The 23,385-nt window shown below is 40.3% G+C and overlaps 1 protein-coding gene across 1 annotated transcript in view; it reads right to left on the bottom strand.

The window, feature by feature from the left end:
* The window catches only part of LOC108787434 (serine/threonine-protein kinase 32A-like), a 110,590-nt gene extending 88,155 nt beyond the window's left edge, over positions 1-22,435 (bottom strand). The window contains exons 1-2 of the mRNA XM_018556988.1: positions 22,340-22,435; positions 19,291-19,454 (exon numbers count right to left, since the gene is read on the bottom strand). Coding sequence (XP_018412490.1) covers positions 19,291-19,342 — 52 coding nt within the window. The 5' untranslated portion in view covers positions 19,343-19,454; positions 22,340-22,435. The remainder of the gene's footprint in view (positions 1-19,290; positions 19,455-22,339) is intronic.
* Positions 22,436-23,385: the final 950 nt, after the last annotated feature.

The raw sequence follows: 23,385 nt of genomic DNA, 5'->3' as shown, positions 1-23,385 counted from the left end.
AGGCTGGCCAGAGGTGCTAAATCGAGGTACGGACCAAAGTAGAAAGACACTACCAGAGAGTAATCAGGGACGAGCTCGAGTCAAAGGCTGCCAGCTGGAAAGAGTAATCCGGGCACAAGCTAAGGCCAGGGCTGGCAGAAAGCAAATCGTAATCCAGGGACAGGCCAAAGGTCAGAACCGAAGTCAAACAAGATTTGCCGACATAGGATTTGCAGGGAGTAAGAACTGTATAGCACGAACTATCACAAGCACTGGGGAACAGGCTGATGATGATTAAATAGGGTGCCACCAGCAACAAGGCCAATCCCATAGCTGGAGGTATGTGGTTAGATTAATTAAGCCACAACTGACTAGACTAGTGCTACAGCCAGCAAGATACAGGATAATTATACCATGCAAGTCAGGTCTGCAGCCAGCAATACAGGCTGCCTGAACTACACAGGCTGCCTGACAATTTCAAAGCAGTCAGAGACAGTATGAGTTTCAGAGCTATGCAATATTCCCATGTGATTTTACATTTGAGCTTTGGCTTTACTGATGAACTCCCCAGTAACATTGCTTTGCAGCACTTATACATAGTGGTATTAGAAACAGAAAGAAAATGTCTCAAAGGAAATGTATTGGGACAGTAAAATATACTCTTCCCGATGCTTAGAGCTGGCATGTGACACTGCAGATGTCACATGCCGGCTCTAGAGATCGAGAGCCGAGCGATCACGAATCACTGATCACTCAGTTCACAGATTCTCCCTGTCAGTCACTGCTCCCCACAGGGATTCCTCCTCCTCCCTATCTCTCTCTCTGTTCCTCCAGAACTCATTGGAGGGACAGACAGGGGAAAGGATGGGCACAGCTGGCTCTGGCTCTAGAGAGGCACAGTCAGCTGTCAATCAAGCAGTGGGGTGGATCATAACAATATTGTCTGCATCTTTCCCAGATGCTGCACGACTCTGCGCTGTCAGCAAATAGCAGACAGTAGTCTGCTATATGATGAGTTTAGGTCACAGAAGTACATTAGTAAAGGTACTTCTGTGACCCAAAAGAGAACTAAAGCCAACAAAAAGGTTTGTCTATAGTTCTCTTTTACCTTTATTCTTTATTGCAAAATAATAATCTTAGTGAATTCTAAATTCTGGGAAATACAGTAGATGTTTGAAATAGAAATAGCAGGCATGCCTTGGTTATGGTCGGTAGTCAAGGCTTACTGGTAAAAAAGATTAAGCTTTTAGTCATGTAGAAGTTAGAAAAGAAATTCTGCTTTGTAATGTTCCTTCTTTTTACATTTTTGTTAGAAAAGATTTCTCCTTTGCGTAATGTTTAGAACCAAGCATTAAAGAATATGCTATAAAAAATATGCTATATTTACTACAGCTGAACCAAACCTGCTCAGACATTTACTCGACTCCTAACTTCAAAAGAGATAAAGAATAGATACAAAAAAAAGTATTTTCAGCTTGACTTCTACAGGTATATTTAGAAACCACTAGCACACCACATTAGTTATGTTGATTACGGCTCTGGCAGATTTTGTAATCAATCCGACATGCAATCAGCGCATTAATATAGTTGCTGATGTGCCACAGTGAGCCTGACAATTTAATAGGCAGTCAAACTGGCTGACAGGCTTCCGACTTAGAGACTGTTCTCTGTTGACCAAACTAAAAAGGAACAAATGTGTACAAAAATGCAGTTTTACTGATTGGGTAATTTCTTGATCTACGTTAGATTTTCTGTATGATACGTTGCCCATAAATTTCTTGATCCCGCAAGTCAGAATCAGATAGCTCAACATGAAGCTCAGACAAGGCTGTTGTTAAACCCTAGGCAAGGCAATAATAAGGGCTTCCTACTAGAACATGCTCACTAACTCTCAAAAAGATTATCCAACTTCTGGAAGTTGGGCTGGCTATTTATGGATAGATGTCTTCCTGTGCTCTGTCACATCCCTGGCATGCAGGAACTTGCTGCAATCTCCTCTCTGTTATTGAAACACACGTGGTGAGATACTTGTTACCAATTAGAAAACTGAAAATTAACCATCTGCAGAAGCGATTTTCCTTAAAGCCAAAATGTTATTTGCAATGAAAAGCACTTCTGATCGTTTGAAGTACTCATACTGCCTCTAGCGAAGTGGCCCAATCATTGCCTGATCATCACAGCGATAGCTAGAACAAGCCCCCTGCTTACAAAAGTAAAACCTCAAATAGGCAGCCTTGCACAGACCATCAGAAAAAGGATTTTTTTTTTGTTCTTCATAATCAAAGAAATAATTATGACTGATGGACTATGAAAACAGACTCCTATAAAATATGAAAAGTTCCCTAAAATGAACTATTCTGCCCATAATGTTTTCACATTTAAACAAATAAAATAGTAAAGTAAAAAAAATATAGGGTGCATTTTTTAAAGCAGAGTGTAATCTCCTGTGCACCAACTCTAAGACATTGCTACAAAAACAACTCACTGTGCCTGCTTTTACATTTTATTCATGAAATGTAGTCCACAGTGTGGAGACTCAAATGTCCTCTATAAAGTTACAGAGTCAATTATAGGAAGAGAGTACTATCAAATGGCCGTAAAAAGGTCATGTGACAGGTTTCTTCCTACTCTTTTTTCCAGCAAACATTATATATTTTCCATTCAGTAGAATAAATTGGGCTTTGCTTGCATTAGAGTCCTGAAGGACACAGGCCATTGTGCTGTTTTAAAAATCGGCCCCATAGTCTATATGTAGTGCTGAGGTTATATATAGCCCTCAGGCCATGGCTGCCCACCATTGTTTCTTTTTCTCTTAAGGTTTTGGCACTAATTTGCCTTTACTATTGCAGCGCCTGCTTGTAGGTAGGTGCAGTACGGCCAACGGCCACTAGATGCCCCCATGGGGCCCTGGAGATAGATGTAGCTCTGGCCTGTGGAGACTCTGTGTCCCAGGAGAGCTGATTTATAGAGGGCGCCCGAGAGGGGAAAGGAGAAGAGAGTACAGGAGAGCAGAAGTCTAAGACTGTATGCAGAGTCTCCAGAGGGAGACTGATTCTAAAGGGAGGTCAATTTTGGTTGTACACTGGCCTACGCGTTACCTACTTCAAAGCCGTACGCCCTCTGTTGTAAGCACTCCTGAACCCTGTGTCCTCTGCCTTATGCATTCCTGAGCCTTGTGTCCTCTGCGATATGCACTCCAGAGCCCTGTGTCCCCTGCGATATGCACTCCAGAACACTGTGTCCTCTGCGGTATGCACTCTCCACTCTTTATGCTATATTTTATATTGCATACTGCTGACCATAGTGTTTATTGTTTCAGTGGTAGCTGGTTAAAACGCAGTCACTGACTGTATATAATGGAAATGTTTATATCTGTATATAGCATATTGTGGGGGGTACAAGGGCTGTGGCATAAGTGTGCCGTGTATACAGCAAGTAGACTCAGACTTTATTTAACCATGTATCTTTAAGACCCTACCACTGCGCAATTAGGCCATATTCACCATTCAGCATTGCATGCTGTACACACCGTCAAAGTAGAACCTAGGGCTGAAAATGTTTAATTTCTAGCTACGAAACTAAGGCTATCACTCACAGCATACATGTACAAATCAACAAAAAAAAATAAACAACTAAATCACTTTTGCTCTATAAATTAAAGGATTATATTTAATCTCATTTACACTTCATAAAATTCAAAAAAATGTGCAGTGTTTTGATAGGCCAGTTAAAACCTCGGACTGCAGGCTGTAAGTATGAAATCCACAGTAGCTGAGATGCAGATTCCTGGCAGATCTAGATTTAAATTAAACACTGCAGTAGCTGGATTTGCTTGGATGATGTATAACCAAATGGTAGCTTTATGACTGGCACTCCTTAAGTCGTATATTATATGTTGTGCCAGCTCTGAATCAGCAAACGTAGAGGAGTATTTAATAATATAAATTGATAACAGGAGAGAGCCAGGTTCAGGAAGCAGCAGACATGGCATTCATTCATGCATTATGCAAAATAGCTGTCAAAGATCATACTTTAGGATTAAAGACAATTTATCAAGAAAACTTTTGTCATTTCAACAGAGAAGTAAGGTCCATTCCTTGAGCTTCTGCACTTACAAAGTAACCATAATAAATTGAGAACCAAAAGAGTAGAACTTGTCCAAAGTGACTAATCAGCTTACAGAAAAAAAATTAATCACTTGGTCACTATGAAAGTTCTGCAGTTCTTTAAAGAAGAACTCCAGGCAGAATAAAATGTGACCATTGCAGTGGGGCTATCCTGCACTGTAAGGCTAAGTGCGTGTTTTGGTCTATGGTGTGAGATAAAAAAGATATACTCAACAGAGCCTCCTTCCCCCCTGGCTGCTGGACTGGTCTCCACAGCCTCTCTCCCCCTCCGCTCCAGTGGTCTGTGGATCCATAAGTCATGACATCTAATACAGTGTATTAGCCATGAGGGAGAGAGGTTGCGGGGAACGGTCTAGCAGCCAGGCGGGAAGGATGCTCAGATGAGTTTATTTTATCTTTTTACAGGTATTTATATAGCGTCAACAATTTACGCAACGATTTACATAGTGCAGATTAACATCAGTCCCTGCCCTCAAGGAGCTTACGATCTAAGGTCCCCATCTCACATACAGGGCCAATTTAGACAGGAGCCAATTAACCTACTAGCATTTCTTTGGAGTGTATCTTTTTTATTTTACACCCTAGACCACATGTGTCAAGCTCAAGGCCCAGGGGCCGAGTCCGGCCCACCAGGCCATTTCCTAGACTTCTACTTTCAGATCTAGGTATTAAGTTATTACTAAAACCAGTGATAATCGAATGCAGAGGCAATTATGATAAAGAATAGATACATTTATATAGTCTTACAGATACATTTGAGGGCAACCATAATGTTGATGCGGCCCACGATTAAATTGAGTTTGACACCCCTGCCCTAGACCAAAACAAGTACTTAACCCTTACAGTGCGGGGGTAGCCCCAGTGCAAAGGTTACGTTTTATTCTGCCCAGAGTTCTTCTTTAAAGAGATTTCATTTCTTTATTTTTTTAGAAACTGCCCCCTAGACATTACACCTATTTTACCGATAATGACATACAAAGTTAAGCTCAACCTTGTTGGACACATTTCTGTAGGTAAAAGTTTTGTGATCCACTGTTACTTTGACAGCTAAGCAGAGTCGTTAACAGTGTGTTAATGCCTAATTTTGTGTCAGAACTGTGTCTCTCTATTTAAGTCAATATGACTGAAAAAGCGACTTGACACAGCTTAAAAATGAAGTTACATAAAGGTCAGAAGGAAGTTAGAAGCACCTGTAGAGAAATGTAAAAGGATCTCACAAGCATCTCAAGCTAAAATACAAGCTGAATTTACTTGAAAGCATGATGCCTTTGTCCATCTATACAAGCCCTTGAAATGTACAAAAAATATACAAAGGTTTGCTAATTTGACCCAGAAATAAAAGGCAAAGAAAAATAGAATGTTATGGGCAAAGAAAAATAGAATTTTATGGGCAAAGAAAAATAGAATTTTTGTGCCAAAAGTAAATGTATTTTCCTAAAGTCCGTTAAGGTACTCAATAAGTTTTTAACCTTCACGTTACATTCCTGTTTGCAGCAGAAATGGACACTGGCAACAAAAAAACTGTTAGCTAGCAGAGCATGAGCCCACCCACAAACAGCAAAGTAGTACCAAAAGCATGATCATAAACACAAAGGGTTGGGACCTGTCTTTCAATGGACTACAAGAAAAGTATTTACAAAAAGGAGCACAAAATCCTGTTTTTTTCTTATCCCCTGAGGGACACAGGAAGTTATTAACCTTTGGGACATCCAAAAGCAGTGCAACTGAGGGGCTGGCAACACAGAAAACAATTTCTAACAGACCCAAGATCAGAGAACTGGGGAAAGTTCTGAGGCTCAAGGAGTCGTGTGAAAGACCATACGACTGAAGCTGACATCAGGTAAAGACTGAACATCTGTCTGGCAGAACTCTGACAACAACAAAAAAGACCAGGGGTAGCCTCTCAAATCTGGAGAAATTTGCTTGATGCCGAAAAAAAAACCAAGAAGCACTCATAAATCTGGTAGAGTAAGTTTTGACAGGAAAGGGTGGAACCTGATCTGTTAGACCATAGGCTTGGATGATGGTCTGCCTGAACCACCTAAAGAAGGTAAAACGAGAAGCTGGTGCACCCTTATGGGTCCATTCATAATAACTAAAAGGTCATCAGTATTTTGAAAGGACCAGTGGGTGAGAGATAAACTCTCACAGCACAAACTACATCTAGACAATGGAGGGAAATTTCCCTTTTTGAAATTGGAGCCAAACACAGGGATGAAAGAACAATGTCCTGGTTAAGGTAAAAGGCAGAAACTACTTTAGGCAAAAAGGAAGCCCTTGTCATCGATGCACTCTATCCAAATCCAGAAGGGTTAAGGCCCCTAGCTGAGATACTCGCCTCCCAAAGGTGATGGCTACAAGAAACACTACCTTTTGGGTGAAAGAAGAGAGAGGAATGTCTCTAATGGGTTCAAACAGAAGTTTTTGACATGCAGAGAGAACCAGATGCAGATCACACCGAGTCACAGGGAAACAAACAGGGAAGCTACATGGGAAATGCAGTGTACAAAAGTCTTAAGCAAGGAGTGAGAAGCCAACAGTCTGAAAAAAGAACAGATGGGCAGACACCTGCCCTTTGAAGGTGCTGAGAGACAAACACTGATCCAGACCCAGCTGTAGAAAGGAGATGATTTGTCCCACATAGAAACTCCTAGGGTGGAAACCTAAAAACTCATACTGAAGTGTGCATGTCCAAAGATTTACCATACAGAAAATAGCCTTCCTATCTGTTAGAATAATAGGAAATGCATATTCAGAGAAGATCCTGCCTCAAAAAAACCTGGGCTTAATCCAGCTGTGCCATTAAAGTCAGCGATCATTAAGAAGGATGGTAAATATGTCCTTGAGAGTTTTACTAGGGCAGCATACCACATCTGCTTGGGCCTGTCCAGAGCACTGAGGATCACTGCTGCAATGCCCTCCACCTTGATCCTGCACAGAAAATGAGGAAGGGTTTGCTGATCCCAGGGTGTACTGATCCCAAAGCCTCTACTGTTTACACTGGAGCATCCCTATACCTGGAGAAAAACCTGTCCAGTAGGTAATGAAACTGGAGGCAAGAAGGTCCACATCTAGAGTTCTTCACCTGCGACACAGGTCCTAAAACACTTCCAAGTATAAGACCCACTTCTGAGTCCAGTCACTGTCAACTAAGGAAATACACGGCAGTGGACATGATGTTCTGCCCAGTACAGGATCTGACTTGTCATGGCAATACTTCTGGTTCCTCCCTGATGGTTGTGATACACAACTACCGTGGAGTTGTCCAACTGAATCCACATTGGATGACCTTCCAGTAGGTTGTTCCAACTCTGCACAGACAGAAAAATCCTCAACAGGATGTTGATCAGTAGATGGGGCTCATCCAAGGACCAAGTGCCCTGCACTGACAAGGTGCCTGGGACTCCATCCCAGCATGACAGACTGGAATCCATCCTGAGGAGCTTCCAAAAGATAATCCAGGCCATAGTCCTCGGTGTCTCGGTCTGTCCATGGACTTAAACTGACTTGATCCATGACAGTAGAATGTTGTGTTGTAGAGGTCTGGACAGAAACTGGGCAAATGGGACTGCCTCAAAGGAGGCTACCATTAGGCACAAGACTCTCATGCAAAACAGAGAGTCACAGCTCGAACCTGAGATTGGAGAGTCTGAAGTTTCTCCTGTGGAAGAAACACTCTGGTCTCAGCTGTGTCCAAGACTTGACCCAGTTACTCCAAATGATGAGCTGGTTCCAGCAACAAATTATGAAAGATCTATTCAAACCAATTATAATGTCTGGACAGTCAGAGCCACATTGTCCAACAGAGGCCATGCTGACTGTACCCTCAACAGAAGGTCATCTAAGTTTCCCACAATGGGAATGTCACAAGAGCACAGTAGGGGTTATATTGAGGCCAGCACTTTTAAGGTGCAGATGAGAGACCAAAGTGTGGCCACGTCTGGTAAAGTGGGGCCCTGCAGCAAACCATAGGACATGCTGATGCACTGGAAAAATGGAGACATGTCAGTGTCCTTCATGTCCACAGAAGCTTGTAAGTCTCCCTGGTGCAGGCAGGTGAAGCCAGACTTAGTGGATTCACTCCATATTACTGGAATAGAATGAGGACATTCAAAAATGTTGGAATTGAAGATGGGGTGGATTTCCCCTTTGGGTATGGAAATTGTAAACAGGTTAGAAAAATATCCTAGAAACTATGTTGCCACAAGACCTAAAGCAAGGACACCTAGGTACAAAAGACCTGAAAGGGCTTGGATGAGATCTGCGAAAGTGTGTGCACTGACACAGAAAGGGCAAAACAAGGAAGTTAAGGAGGAAGAAGGAGAAAAACTCCAGATAGTAGCCCTTGGAACCCAAGCATTGGAGATGCAAGATGGGTAAGCAATGATTAAAGGTTAATAAACTCCCCCCACCCTGGAAAGTGGGGGCGTATCTTCGCGTATCATAATTTGCATATAAATTGACTGCGTCATTTACATATGAGTGAAACACGGCTCATTCATATGTAAATACCCCGTTCCATTCGTATGTAAATCTAATGGCCCGGTCTATTTTCAGTTGTGAGCCTTTATCTGGTGCTCCAAATGCTCCTATCTTAATCCAGGCCTGTCTGTTGTATGTGGCTTGAAAGTTAAAGGCTTCCTGTGTCCCTCAATAGACTAGAAAGAAAAAAAGTTTAGTGTTTCTTAGTAAAAGTATTTCCTATTCAACCCCTAATTATCCCCTAATTACCTTATTTATTGCCTTGTACTTCCTACTTTGCATCCTGCCCTCCTGCTGGAAACTGAAAACAAGGTCAGCTAGAGAATTTGTTTGAAAGAAATGTAAAGGCTGCCTTTGCTGACCTCATCCTAAAAATGCTAGTTACATGATTATTATGTTGATTCTCTGGCTTCACATTTTCTGAGTTATTGTCCTGCAACAAGTATACAGATTAGTCAGAATTCCCCCTCTGCATGCTTCTTCTGAGTCAATAAGCCATAGTACTGAGCAAATAGGTCAGCATGACAGCCAGACAACTAGTATTTTTTTAAACCGAAATTAACAATAACAGTATTTCTCTTATTACAGGTTTTGTTTGGAAAAAAGTATTGGCTTTGGCATAGAGGTAAGAAAGTGCTAGTGGTTGGCAGGGTGGAGGACACCTGCAGCTCATTTTTCACCTGGACCTCTGAAGACTTTGTTTGTTTATTTTAAGGGAACAAAGTCTGTATAATCACCCATTTTTTTTCTAATAAATGCCTATAAATATGGTTTTCTTCTTTCAGCCTCCAAATAGCAAATACATGTTTTTGAAGCTCCAACATCGAGATCTTTCTGCCATAATTCTCCCATGTGTTCCTATCCACCAGGGAGCTTGTGGTGTTCTAGCTTACTTTTACACCTTCCAGACCCATCTGTTGAATTCTCCATAATATAAACTAAGCAACAGAGCTAACAGAGAGAGTGGCTCTCCAGGACCTAAAGTATTGACAATGAGTCAATTTACCCTTTCACTGGCATGATACTATTGGACATTAAATTAGACAGTCCACTGTCAGTTGGGGATGTTTACATGTGCTTTCTTAGAAAAGCTGCAAAATGTTAGCACAATAACAAACTCAAACACAACTCAAGTATCTAATCATTTTGAAATGCTTTAGATATTCAAATATTCACTTTAAAGCAGAGTAACTAGCATGTTTCAGCTGGTTGAACCATACTGTATATGGGTGTAAGACCAAAACCTATAAACCCCCCAGTAATACAAAGCACTATAATAGCCATAACAGGAATCCCTCACTGACCACTAAATCCGAAGGTGAATTGTCATTCCACAATTAGAGTAGACCAATGGCAACAAAAGACTGAACAGATGCCATCGCCAACATTTCTATAAGAAAATGTGCATGCAAAGAAGGTCTAGATTTCATTTCTACGTAATTACAAATGGAAATTCAAGAAAACATGTATCTTCCCAAGGGGTGAGCAGTGAAAATGTATTTGGTAAAGCTATGGATATTACATTTACAATATCAACATATGTATTTATCATTATGCCCAGCTAAACCAAGTGTGCCCTATTTACCAGCACTTGAGCACTTCAACCAGCCAATGCACAAGTTCCTAAGCATTCTAAAAGTGAACAGTGATGTTCTAATATTTCACATACCAATTCAATAAGAGCATTGCAGCCATCTAGTCTGTCAAGAGACTCCATTGATAAAAGCCATGCCAGTAGATTGTCAACATATTAACATCAGGACTACTATTTTCCCATTACTATTTTGTGATCTAAGGGTTGCATCATTCACAGTTTTAGATATTAGATATTCTATGGTACTGCAACCATTGATATAACCAGGGAAGCCAGAAGTCACTTTCCCTGATGAACCCAACAACTTCAAAGTTATTCCCCAGCCAGTACTCCCTTTGCTGGTTATCAGCTGGGGTATAAGAAACAAAATAACCTACTGTATGCAATTTCTTGCATACCCTGGCTGGGGTTATGGCAAAATAACTGGGCAAGCAATTCTCCTGACCACTTGAAATCTGTTTTGATATTTAAATTTGTGGCATGGAACAATCCACGCGCACTACAACCCTATGGATGTAGTTTGAATTTTTTTTGTCAGGTGAAATTTGTTGATTACCTTTACCTGTAAAAACAGATCATCCAAATCTGCACAAGTATGTGATATATCAATGAAATGCTTTTGAAATGAAATTTCTCCTGCCACAGGAACAGGATTTAAGGTGAAAATTCCTCAAAGGTGTCAGTCAGAAATAAAAATATGACATAAATGTTAAAGGAGAACTATGGGGTTAAGGCTTTTCCCCATAGTTCTCCTTAGGGTAACGGGAGGACACAAACTAGCGTCCTCCCGTCACCATAGGCTCAGTATACCGCGAGCAGCAGCTATTGTAACTGTACTGTCTTCCTTTATATTATGAAGGGCTGCACAAACCATTGGCACTATATAAATACTGTATAATAGGAATAAATATCTGTAAGCAAAAATCCAAAAAATCAAAACCTTTTTTTTTCTTCAGTATTCAAAATGAGCACAGCTTCACCTCATTCACTAGGCTAAATGAGTATTCCCTTTGCAAAGTAAAGGTAAACATGCATTACTCCTTTAGTAAACCAACCCCATTGTCAAAGGCTATTTGGAAGTTTCATCAGATAGACAGATGGTGGCAGGAAAGTCAAAACATATTCAATATCGAAGCTGCGCATCTCAGTACCACCAGTAAAGGACTGCCACAAGATACTCTTGGCACTGAAAAAGATAATTACTATTATAGTGTTTCTGGGGTTAACATAGCTTAACTTTTTTTATCAGTGATATTGCTACTCTGAATTTTGGCACAGTTTTCACTGCAACACAACTGGACATATATTAGTTATGTTGCCTTTTTTCACCAAACAACTGTGTTGCAGGACATAATAAAAATCCAGTTGCCTTTACTGTATTTTGCTATAGAGCTAGCTAGCACTTTGCAGTCAGCAAATCACATGCTGATTAGAGAGCTCTAGCTCTGACGCAGCAAGGGGTGTGTTGGACCTCTTCAGAGAGACTACAGCTTCCAGACAGGGAAGAAGGGTCCTTCTTTGCAGCAAGCTGGCAGGAGGGCGGCTTTTCTAATCAGGTTGTCGATGCTTACAACAAATGCACCACAACTCAGTGCACTGCATCACATGTGTCTTCATTTGTAAATGCGTGTTGTGCCATGCTTCGTGAGATAGCCCATTCAAATTGAAAGGCCACAACCCACCTTAATGCATGACAGGGCGTTGTTTGACTTTTAATGCAGTAAAGCACCATGCAAAGGATCTTGTGCATTGCATTGTGTTGCAACGCACATGTGTTTTTGGTGTATTTTGGGTTGCTATTCACAATAATTGGCACCACAGCACACAGCACAAGTGGTGTTTTTTTCTTTTGATGGAATGTATTTAGCTGTTTGAAACTGAATGTTCAGCTGGACTTTCAAGCTGAACACAGGGCTTGAGAAAAATACCATATGGAGTGCAGTGGTGCCATTAGGTTTTTTTTTTTTTTTTGCCAAGGGGTAGAGGAATAAATTGTAATACTTACCTTATTGCTCGCTTTGGCAGGCTCATTCCACCTGAATAAACGCCCCCCACCTCCTCCTGCAGTCTTCTTGCACAGATGTTTGAAGAGGGACTGATGACAGTCTGGAGTGTCAGGGAAAAGAAGAGAGTGTTGATGCTTGCTGGAGCAGTGGTTAAGTGTTTGTGTGTGTGTGTGTGTGTGTGTAAGGGAGGGGGTGAAGGACACCGCAGGGTTCTTTTTCTCCAGCCCGAAGTTCAGTTTTAAGCAAGGTGCAACATGGGATTTTGGTGCATTTGCCCCATGATATATTTCAGAGACTCGGGGTAAAGATTGCTTCAGCCTCTAGGAGAACACAGTTTGAAGGATAGCAGGTGGCAGACTTCCAACCTTATTTAATGCTCAGTGAGCCATTTTACCATGGTCTCCCTTACAAGGCACAATACTTCAACCAAGGAAAGGCAAGTTGACGTAGACGGGCAAGAAGAAAGAAGGGTGGGAGTCCACAACAATTTTGCTTTAGGGCTTAACACATGTCTTATGTCAACAGTCACAAAGGATATTTTAAACTGAACATTTTATACAGCTCCATTCAAGTGTGCAATTAAACTGAACATAATTTGCGAGTATAATTATACCTTGCCGTATTCACGTGTCCTGAAGTCTTTAATAAAGATGACAACAACATGTTGATGGTGGAAAGTTTCCCTCATCAAGTATGATCACACGTAACTGAAAGATCTCTGCCTTGGTTTATATGAATAAAACCTATCCACTAATTATTCCAACACAGCAATATAAAGGTCACAAATAAATTACATGTACTGAAATGAAATTCTTGCTGCATGTCAAACAGAAAAGAAAACATAATATTTTTAAAGGGACATACATTTTAGTATATTTTTAAAATCAGTTCGGCAAATCTTCACACAGCATAATTTCTACGATAATGCAATGAAATGTAACAAAAAGATCAAATGTCCCAATCACACCTACAGTATATACGATTGCTGGACATCCCATTTCAAAACCATGGGCAATTATATGGTGTTGCCCTCCCCCATCCTTTCTTTGTTACTATTCAGACAAAAAAGCATTTGTGAGGTCAAGTACTAATGTTGGACGAGAAGGCCAGACTTTCCAATTCATTCCAATGGTTTCAAGAGAGCTCTCTCAGGCCACATCAACCCTTACCAAACCATGCCTTTATGGGCCTGGCTTGTGTCACGGTCATGGGAATGCGGGCTCTGGAGTTTTCAGGGCAGCCAAACATTGATGGAACATGGAGTGAAGCCAGAGACTGAGGACAAAGAAAGCGTAAGGATCAGAATGACTGCACATTTGGTGGGGGCATGATAGAGGCGCAGAGTTTAAGGAATGCCAGGTATTCACCATAGCTCTCCGCAAGGGAAGATGGCCTTTGCTGTAGGACAGTTCCCAGGTTTCAACCCTCTATTACACCCATGCAGGCACAGATAATTGAATACTGCAGGGGCTACAATAACACTAGTGATAAATGCAGGTTCACAAGGGGAATGCAGGGGAGTCCGGGAAGGCTTGAGTCTCTAGTGACACACAGAGGAACACACAGCAGTCCAGGGAGGACAGTAGAAGTCCCATGTGATAAATGCAGGTTCACACTGGGAATGTAGGGGAGTCCAGGCAAGAGTCCCCATTGGAACATTTCCCTCCCCTTATGTTCTGGTAACAACTCCAAATTTTGGATATACCTTCACTTTCATACCTGGTGATATTGGTGATCAGATAATTAGGGAAAGTATTTTTTTTTTTTTTAACAAGGTAACAGACAATAAAATCTTGAAAGCACTTCTAAACCATTACCACTCTATTTAAATGTAAAAAAAATATGTTCCCGTTAGTTGTACTCAGAGTCTCTAAGGTCCCCCTAGAACAATTTAATTTACCAGTCAAGCTTGTCCCAAATCCTCACCCTTCCACGGGGTCTTTCATTGCAGCATAATTGAGATGTCATACACAGCAAAATGGTTCTGCATTTCTTGACATTCTCCTAAAAAGTTATTGTTAGAAGTTTTCTTTAAACAAGACATGAACAAGTTATGTCTTATAAATAGGGCCTATTCATGCATTTAAGTAGGTCTCTGTCTCTGCTTAATGTAAATATAGATGCAAAAATAAATATATGTGCCTTTAATTTGTGCTAATAATCACCATTTCCTAAAGCAGGCTGTAGCTTTCATTACCTATTAGGTTTATTTATTTATTAGGTTTCCAGACATCCCAACTCTACCGGATGTTCTGTGAGTCGCCCGCTATAAAATAAGGGCGCCCGTGAGAAAAACATTTTATCCTGGAAAGGTTTACTCTGCTCTATCTAGCAGAGTAAACCTTTCCGGGATCCCCTGCTATCTGCTGATTCGCCTGCTATCTGTTTTTTTTGTTTTGTTCTGACAGCGGCCGTCGTCAGAATAAAAAACAAACAAACCAGCAGGTATCTGGGGAATGAATAGCTAGGCTGCTACTGGCCATTCCAAATTGCAATAGCCAACAGCAGTTCTCCTTCAGGTCCTCCTCTGCTGATTGACGGCAGCAGTGGGCGGGTGCAATAGCCAGCCTGCTATTGGCTATTGCAATTTGAAATGGCCAGTAGCAGCCTAGCTATTCATTTTACCTGGGAAGCATTAGCTTCTCTGCTATCTGCCATAATTTCAGAGAGGTGCCCCCATCCCTGCCAACCCCTTCCTAAAATTAGTTTTTGCAGGTTAGGATGTCTGGGTTTCTTTACAACCAGGCAATAAATAGTAACTATTTCTATTCTATTCTATTCTATTAAATCAATCTCTGGGCTTATCTTATTAAAAATAATTTATATGTCAAAGGTGATGCAATACCTAAATGTTTGGCAATCAAGAACTGGACAATCAGGAATCAGAGGCATGCTAATCAATGGACGAAAAAATCTGATGATCCATATTAAATGTTCCTTTGATATGCAACTCTCTGTTTGTGCAGGTCGGTCTCGTCTTACTGGCTCTAAGTTTAGAATCTTGATAAAGTTTTTTTTCCAGAAAAGAGTCTAGGTGCTTTTTAATATTCTGTATATTTACATCATCAATTTACAACAGTGAGATGACAAGCAAAATTGGCCAAATTGCATATTTCTCAACATTCACCCATATTTTCATCCAATCTACCTTAGGGAGCATTGCACAGCCTCCCTTAATGACCTGCTAGGCAACAATTGGGCCCAGGCGGGCTACTTCTTTGACAGAGAGAGGCTAAATAGCTCGGCAGTAATAGGCCATGTGACCAAGAGAACAGAAAGCCAGTGTTTATTCTCAAACCTCTTGTGACCACAAAAGTGCAAATGCCAATCACATATTTTACACAATCCCTAGCTAACTTCCTCCTATTTGGACACAGGCATTCATAGACAGTCTTCTATGTGATCCTTCCGAAGTTTATGAAAAGATCCTGAACACACAGAACAACCAACTTCAAGGGATGCTAAAATTTTGTATCCTAATGCAAAGTTTTGGGAAAAGCAGTCAGCCAATCACAGGGGCAGGAAGTTACATTTCGGGGGGTGTTCTGGACAACAACTGTGTACAATGCACCACCAGGTCACTATATTGCACCTATTTTTTTTTTTCTACAGATTTAGAAAATTACAGCAGCTGTAGTTCTAAATGGAAAGGTAATTTTTAATAACATCAAAATACAAAATGCTTTGTGCAGCAATTATATATGCCATATTCTTTTTTTTTTACGATTTCTCAATTTTATTTTTTTTAAAGTGGAGATTTCCTTTTAAAGAAATAACATCAAGTAGTCACAAGAGTTCATTATGTATAAGAATATCTGAAATCCAGCGTCACTACAACCGCACATACAAGGCCAAAACAAAATACAAGGACACTATATGGCTTCATCATTTGTGAGGCTAACTATTCACAAATTGCTGTTGATTGCCTTCCTGGAAAGCCATGAGCAGTACTATGCTACAGTGTACTTGAGCAAATCAGTTGTTATCTGTGGCCTTAGTTACATACTAATTAGGCTGAACATTTTCTATCATTACCACTTGCTTTCTGGCTAGGTGGTCATTACAAATTTCTGGCTAGGTGGTCATTACAAATATTACTACATAAGATAAAAGTATACCTACATTGTGCTTCTTTATCAAGCAGGGTGTCCCCCCTGCACACCCGGCTTGATAAAGAAGCACAGCGCTTCGAAACGCGTAGCCCTTCCTGCCTACTTGTAAGAGACATCTCCACAGCTCTTTTCTTCCCCCACACCAGTGGCCCAGTCCGTGCGTCCAGCCTTCTTCGAACTCTGTGCCCGCAGCTCTCTCTCGCTCCTCACAGCAGACGTCCATCGCGGCCTCATTTGCAAGACCCACTTACGTCCAGACACAGGCTCCCTGCAGACACAGCTCCACTGTGCTGCAACTTGGAAGCCTGCACCACCTTCATCTCCCTACACCAGAGGACTTTTCCACCCAGAGATGGCAGGTCCTCAACAGCCCCAGGCTGCCATACTCCGGCTCCTCTGCCGCTCCACGTCCCAACTGTGTCTCCTAGCAACAAGGACGCCACAGCATAAACTGCGAACTACTCCAAGCCTGGATATAGCATCTCCGCTCCAGCATTCAAGATTTCTACAATTGCTGACACCCTGCCTCAGCAAGGACCTCATCACCGCCGTCGCCGATGACAACGCATCTTTCCTTACTCAATGGTGAGTCTCTACACTTCACACTGTGTTTCCATCATCTGTGATTTCTCATCTCTCGCTTTCACCCTTTGTGTCTCCAAGTGATCCCGAATTACCCATACCGTGAAGGGACATACCAGCTCGCCCCCCATCACCATCAAGTGAGTCGGACCACCCTCACAATTAACTAAGCTCCACGCCCGGCCCACCTCTATCCTCTCCGGGCAGTAGCGCTTCCCCCTTTGCCTTTTTCTTTGTTTTTTTCACATGTCGGACACCCTGGTCCGTACTATCAGGAAGCCGCACACCAGTATCACCCCTTACCCTTAATCCTATATACACTGGTGCGTGGACTCCCCCTTCTGAGTGCTGGTCTTCCGGACTGCCCTCACAATTTTTTATGTGCGCATAGCAAAACCTTTTTTTGGTATTTGGGAAGCAGTGAAAACCTGATCTGGTTATTTTTTGATGTGCATATTCTGCTTGGGAGTGTTCCTTTAATTTCCTGACCTGGAATCGCAACAGGAAATCTACCCAAAGTAAGGAGGATTGCGACCTTAGACTGTTGTCATGGGAACATTTGTCCACATTGCTTCTTTTAGTTCTTTCTTTGGTGACAACTCTAAAACTTTTGGTCTGCCCTCATTTTCTGTTTTGGATACAATGGTCAGCAGCCAGAGTCTTCACATCGGGGACCCAGACAGCAATAAAGACTTGACAAAGGATCTAACCGTTTAACATTCCACCCAAAAGTAAAACAACATGTTTTGCCTTTACATACACTTTAATGTTATTTGACTGATATGGTAACCATCAAATGAATTTATTTAGTATTTGCAGAGAATGTGGTGGGTGTCATTATTGTCTTCCCTGCCATTAAGGCTAAAAACATTTGAACACTTAAGTGATTAGGAGGGCCAATAAACATTAACAGGGTATGTTCTGGGCTTTTAAGTAATCTAAGCATTAGTACTAAAGTATAGTATTAAACCAGTGAGATAGTGATATGGTGGAAAGTAAACAGCTGTATGCCAGTAAGCACTACTGAAAGTTATCTCAATAAAGTGATTTACGGTATTGTGAAGCTGTATGGGTTTCACCACGTTATGACTTTATTAAATAAAGAACTGCTTAATGTTGAGGACTGCTGTCTCTGTGCTCTTTCCTCTCCTACTAGAGTCCGCAGTGGCTTGCAAAAGTATTTACCTCTCTTGGCATTTTTCCTTATTTTTTAAATTTGGATTACATATAATGGACATACACAAAATAGTCCAAAATGGTGAAGTGAAATCAAGAAAATAACTTGTTTTAAAACATTATAAAAAAATAAAAAAACGGAAAAGTGGTGTGTGCATATGTATTCATCCCCCTTTGCTATAAGGCCCCTACATGAGATCTGGTGCAACCAATTACCTTCAAAAGTCACGTAATTAGTTAGATTTTAGATAAAGACCACTTGTTTGCAATCTAAATGTTACATGATCTCAGTATGTATACACCTGTTCTGAAAAGCCTCAGAGTCTGCAACACCACTGAGCAAGGGGTGCAACCAAGCGAGCAGCACCATAAAGACCAAGGAGCTCTCCAAACAAGTCAGGGACAAAGTTGTGGAGAAGTATCAGGGTTGGGTTATAAAAAAAATCCAAAACTTTGAACACCCCACGGAGCACCATTAAATCAATTATTAAAAAATTTAAAGAATACGGCACCACAACAAACCTGCCACAAGAGGGCTGCCCACCAAAACACACAGACCAGGTAAGAAGGCATCGATCAGAGAGGCAACAAAGAGACCAAAGATAACCCTGAGGGAGGTGCAAAGCTCCACAGTGGAGATTGGAGTATCTGTCCAAAGGACGACTTTAAGCCATACATTCCACAGAGCTGACCTTCTTGGAAGAGTGTCCAGAAAAAGCCATTGCTTTACAGAAATAAATTAGCAAACACGTTTGATGTTCACCAAAGGGCATGTGGGAGACTCCCCAGACATATGGAAGAACATACTCTGGTCAGATGAGAATAAAATTGAGCTTTTTGGCCTTCAAAGAAAACGTTGTGTCTGGCAAAAACTCAAGACCCCTCATCGCCCCGAGAGCACCATCCACAGTAAAGCATGGTGGTGGCAGCATCATGCTGAGGGATGTTTTTCATCAGCAGGGGCTGGCAAACTGGTCAGAATTGAAGGAATGATGAATGGCACTCAATACAGGGAAATTCTATATTTTTCAGGGTACTATTCTGGCACCTTATGAACATTTCTCAACGTTCCCATTAACACAGCAAATCTATACTTTTTGAGTTTAGGTCCATTTTAAAGTTATATTGTGCCCTCCAATCATTGGTGCCAGCGTTGACCAAAAATGTGAAAGAAAACAGAACCGTGTACAATACAGGTTTTAGCTGCATGTTGGTGATTTTGCAGAACTTACCTTCATCATTGCCATCACACAAAGGGGTTTTGGATGAGTTATTGGCTCCCATTGTTGCGTGTGCCAGGCTCCAGGTTCAGCAGTTACATTCTCATAAGATTAACTGGGCAAGCAATAAGTTTGCATCTATCTGCCAGAAATGGGGGTGGCTTGATTGTCTCATTCTAAAGAAAGGAGAGACGGTTATTCAACATTATTGACGGAACTGTGTGTGCTGACATATTCTTTCAAAGAAAATAAACAGCACTTGCAGCACAAGGCACTCAACTAAAGCATTTAAACAGCTTACAAGTCAAGCCTCTGTTTTACAACTGCAGTGAGAAATTTATCAATGAAACATGAGCATGTGCTATGGAAACACGTTCATTGATATCCACATGATGTTCAGCGCTGTCTTCAGCATAATCCACCGTGATACTTGCTGCATTTAATGAATACATTTGCAGAATAGATGCTTCAGAAAGCATGCCTATGAAATGTAATCATTGCATTGCTGATCAGAATTTTTGTCACTATACAGTAAAAAACATAAGCCTAGCAACTGTTGTTTTACTATCAAAACCAAATTATTCAAGCATCTTGATAAATAGGTTGATGAATTGTGGCGTACTTCAGGGGTTAATTCTGATGATGATGCTGAAAATGCCCTTTTTATGTCAATTTAAAAAAGATTGCAAAAGTGTGATCTTTTTTAATGTGCTATATACTATTTACTTTTCTTTAGAATTAAATGTATGCATATTTATACATCTTCAAGTACAAAAATATGTGTATGCATTGTATGTTTATAATAGTAGTAAATGATCTGGTTTTATAAAGATTCTGGTATGATTTGTGTTACCATTCATGAAAAGAAGTCGGCATAGCCCTGCTACAAGTGAACCTTGGATGATGCAGAACAGAATTCAATGACTTAGGTCAGGCAGCCTGTACTGGTAGTTTACAAGAAAACAGCCAATCACAAGACACAAAGCACAATCCAGTATATTTCAATCCAATTCTGAGGATAATTGTTTAGTTGGATTAGAAGGCTTGAAACATTTCAGAAGGCTACTGTATATAACCACCTTCTTTACTGATTTAGTAGAAGGTTTGTTAGTATGAATATCACCTTAAAAAAAAAGTTATTTGAGTAAAAATATGCTGACAGTGTCCTAAAATTGCATTCAAATTTAGGGAAACCTCTGCAACAGAACAAGCATCCATATCACATTCAAAAAGTTATTTGAGCAAAAAAAAAATGCATCAGTTTCCTAAAATTGAATTCAAATTTAAGGAAAGCTTTGCAACAGAACAATCAGTATAAAAATGTTTCTTGGATTGTTCTACGGATATATGTATGGTAGCTATACACTAGCATATACTGTATAGCATGTCCCAAGAGTGACCCATTCAAAAGATACCCCTCACCACCAGGAAATAAACACAATTCTGAAATTAATGACAGCTCACAAGTGTCTTCCTGGTGCAAAAATGATATAATAAAAGTAACAGACATTCAGTTTAAAAAAAATAAAATACAAATAAGGAGTACTGAGAGACCATAAAGTGTGCAGGTACTATATTAAACAGAATCTGTCATTAGGAAAAGAGTGTGTGAAAAGAAATAAAAATAATATAATATTCTTCTGCAGAGTTTGTTAATAATTGGATTATAGTTATAAAGTAAAATCACACTGAGTGCAGCCATGCTGAATCATTTTCTGCAGTGTTATGGCATAGGGCAGCGATAGAAGCTCAGTTTCTAAAGGTCTTCTATTCAATTTTCTGCAAAGGTATCAGAGATCTTCATAAAATGAACCATTTATATCTTTCACCTCTATCAGTCAGCAATGACAGCGTTTATGTAAAAAGTGCATTGCCCCAGTTTTAGCAATGCTAAGCTTGCTATTCTTGACTTCATATATTATATATTATAAGACTTCCATTGCAATTGGGTTTTTTTTCCCAGCATATTCAAATATTTACTTTACTCTGAATCTTATTAACAAAATACATAAAAAAACAGATATACAAAGGATGTATTAAACAATTTCATGTTGACCTTCTTTATTTAATATTTTGAGCCATTGACAAGTATACAGATAAGGACCATATTACTTTTCCCTGACTTTCATGATCTATCAATTTGTTCTGGCTCACTATTTAAGCAGAGGGTCTGCATAAGAGCCAGGCAACTAGCATTTTTATTAGCATCAGTGGCAGACCTTATATTTCTGTTAGGAACATTTTACTAAGAATACATTAATGTGGGATCCTTTTTTCAGTACTCCATGTAACCTTGTGGTTCTTATTGATAATCTTTTAACAGATCCCCAATGGATAGTCCTTGCTACTCAAGGATGTCATGCGGATTATGTTCACACTTTATATTGATTTGCCTTTACAGCACAACAATGTGGTTTGAAAGCATTCACTCCTATAGTACATTAACAGGTACACTTACTCAAATCTCACTTTCCAGACTATCTGTACACTATCAGCTTATCCTCCCATACAAATTAGGAACATATTGGTTTTAAATGCAGAATTATGTAATAGTGTTATCACGCCAGTAATCCTTTAACTAAATGTTTTCTTTAAAGTAATGTTGGCATTTATTACTAGATCCTGGTTTGTTTGTTTTTTAAAGGGATCGCTAAGTTCATAAAATATATATCTAAAGCAACTATGGAACACAACAGGTACAGTAATGCAGATACATTAAAGTTGCACGACACTGGTCATGTCTATGCAGAAAATTTATTTCTCTAGTAATAAGATATTCTGTGGCGTATGCCTTTATGCACACTTGCTTATATCTTGTTGCATTAGATACAATAATGTACATCCGTTACTTCTAAGGCTGTTTGCAGTTATACAGAATGACTATTTTTAGTACAAACAACTACATCATAAAATGTAATATGCATTATACAGAAAAGTATTTAATGACAATATTAGGGCTACAACACATAAGATATTTATAAACAGGATGAGGTGCTGCTGATGTCTAAGAAAACTTTGGTGCAATAAGTACCCCCTGCAAAGTGCAATGTGAATTGCTTACCTTGATTCATAGGAAGCCAATACAGAATAACAGGTGAGTCCTGAGAAAGCAGCAGGGCTGTGAGAAGAGCAGATGCTGCTGGAGGTAAGGAAGGAACACTGGCTGACAGGCATAGAGGGTGGTCCTTCTGATCACCAGTATAAACAACTTCAGTACAAAGGGATGTCCCTAGGAAGTTTCTTAGCCATCCACTGCCTGGAGCTTCTGGTGACCCCTAGTGGAATCTGCTGGAAACATCAACATTGAATGTGATGCAGATCTTCCATAGAAAAACACCTTAAATCTAAATATTTAGCTAATGGACCATGCCAGAAGGGCAATTTATTCACAGCAATCCTCTTTATTATTTTGAACAATTTCTCGATAAGGAAATTATAGGTTTTTTTCCCATGGACTGGCTAACTTGTTAACTTTAATTTACAGCGATTTGCAGCAATGAGTTTTAGCAGCATTTCATGCCAGTGATGAGCTCACCAGTGACAATTACTCTGCATTCACCTCTATAGCTTTTCTAAAGACATTCATTTTGTAGCAGAGCATACTAATCTAATGATGGTGCCTCTGTCCACCCTGTAACAGCGACATTTTGCTTCTTAATGTCAAATTGACTATAGCGATTCAACTAAAGGGGTAGGCAGAAGAGGCAGATGTCTTGAGCTATTCTATTTAGGCAATGGACACACCCATGCCACACTCCCAGTTATGCGGACCATCAAGAATTTATATGGCAATGTTATTGATATAACCCAGATTTTTTTTTTATATTAGGTTTTCAAAAAAGCAAACAAAATAAGTAAGTGATAAGACAAAGGTTTAAGTGCAGAATAAGACATTTGGTAGTTAAATAGAAAATTTTCATAGATATCTGTACATCAGACTAAAATGAGGGACCACTAAGGAGACAATAAGGACATAGGGGTTTGGCTCTTAAGGAGGAACAGCAGAGTTGGGAGGTATGCCTGCAACCTATGCTGATAAAGTAGTTCACAGATTATGGAGGGGACACACTTTAACCTTTTTTTCTTGGGTGCGCAGGGACCTTTTTC

The sequence above is a fragment of the Nanorana parkeri genome, unplaced genomic scaffold, assembly GCF_000935625.1.
Source record: "Nanorana parkeri isolate BGI_ZX_2015 unplaced genomic scaffold, ASM93562v1 scaffold261, whole genome shotgun sequence".
Classification (NCBI taxonomy): domain Eukaryota; kingdom Metazoa; phylum Chordata; class Amphibia; order Anura; family Dicroglossidae; genus Nanorana; species Nanorana parkeri.
This window is presented reverse-complemented; position numbering and strand designations above follow the sequence as displayed.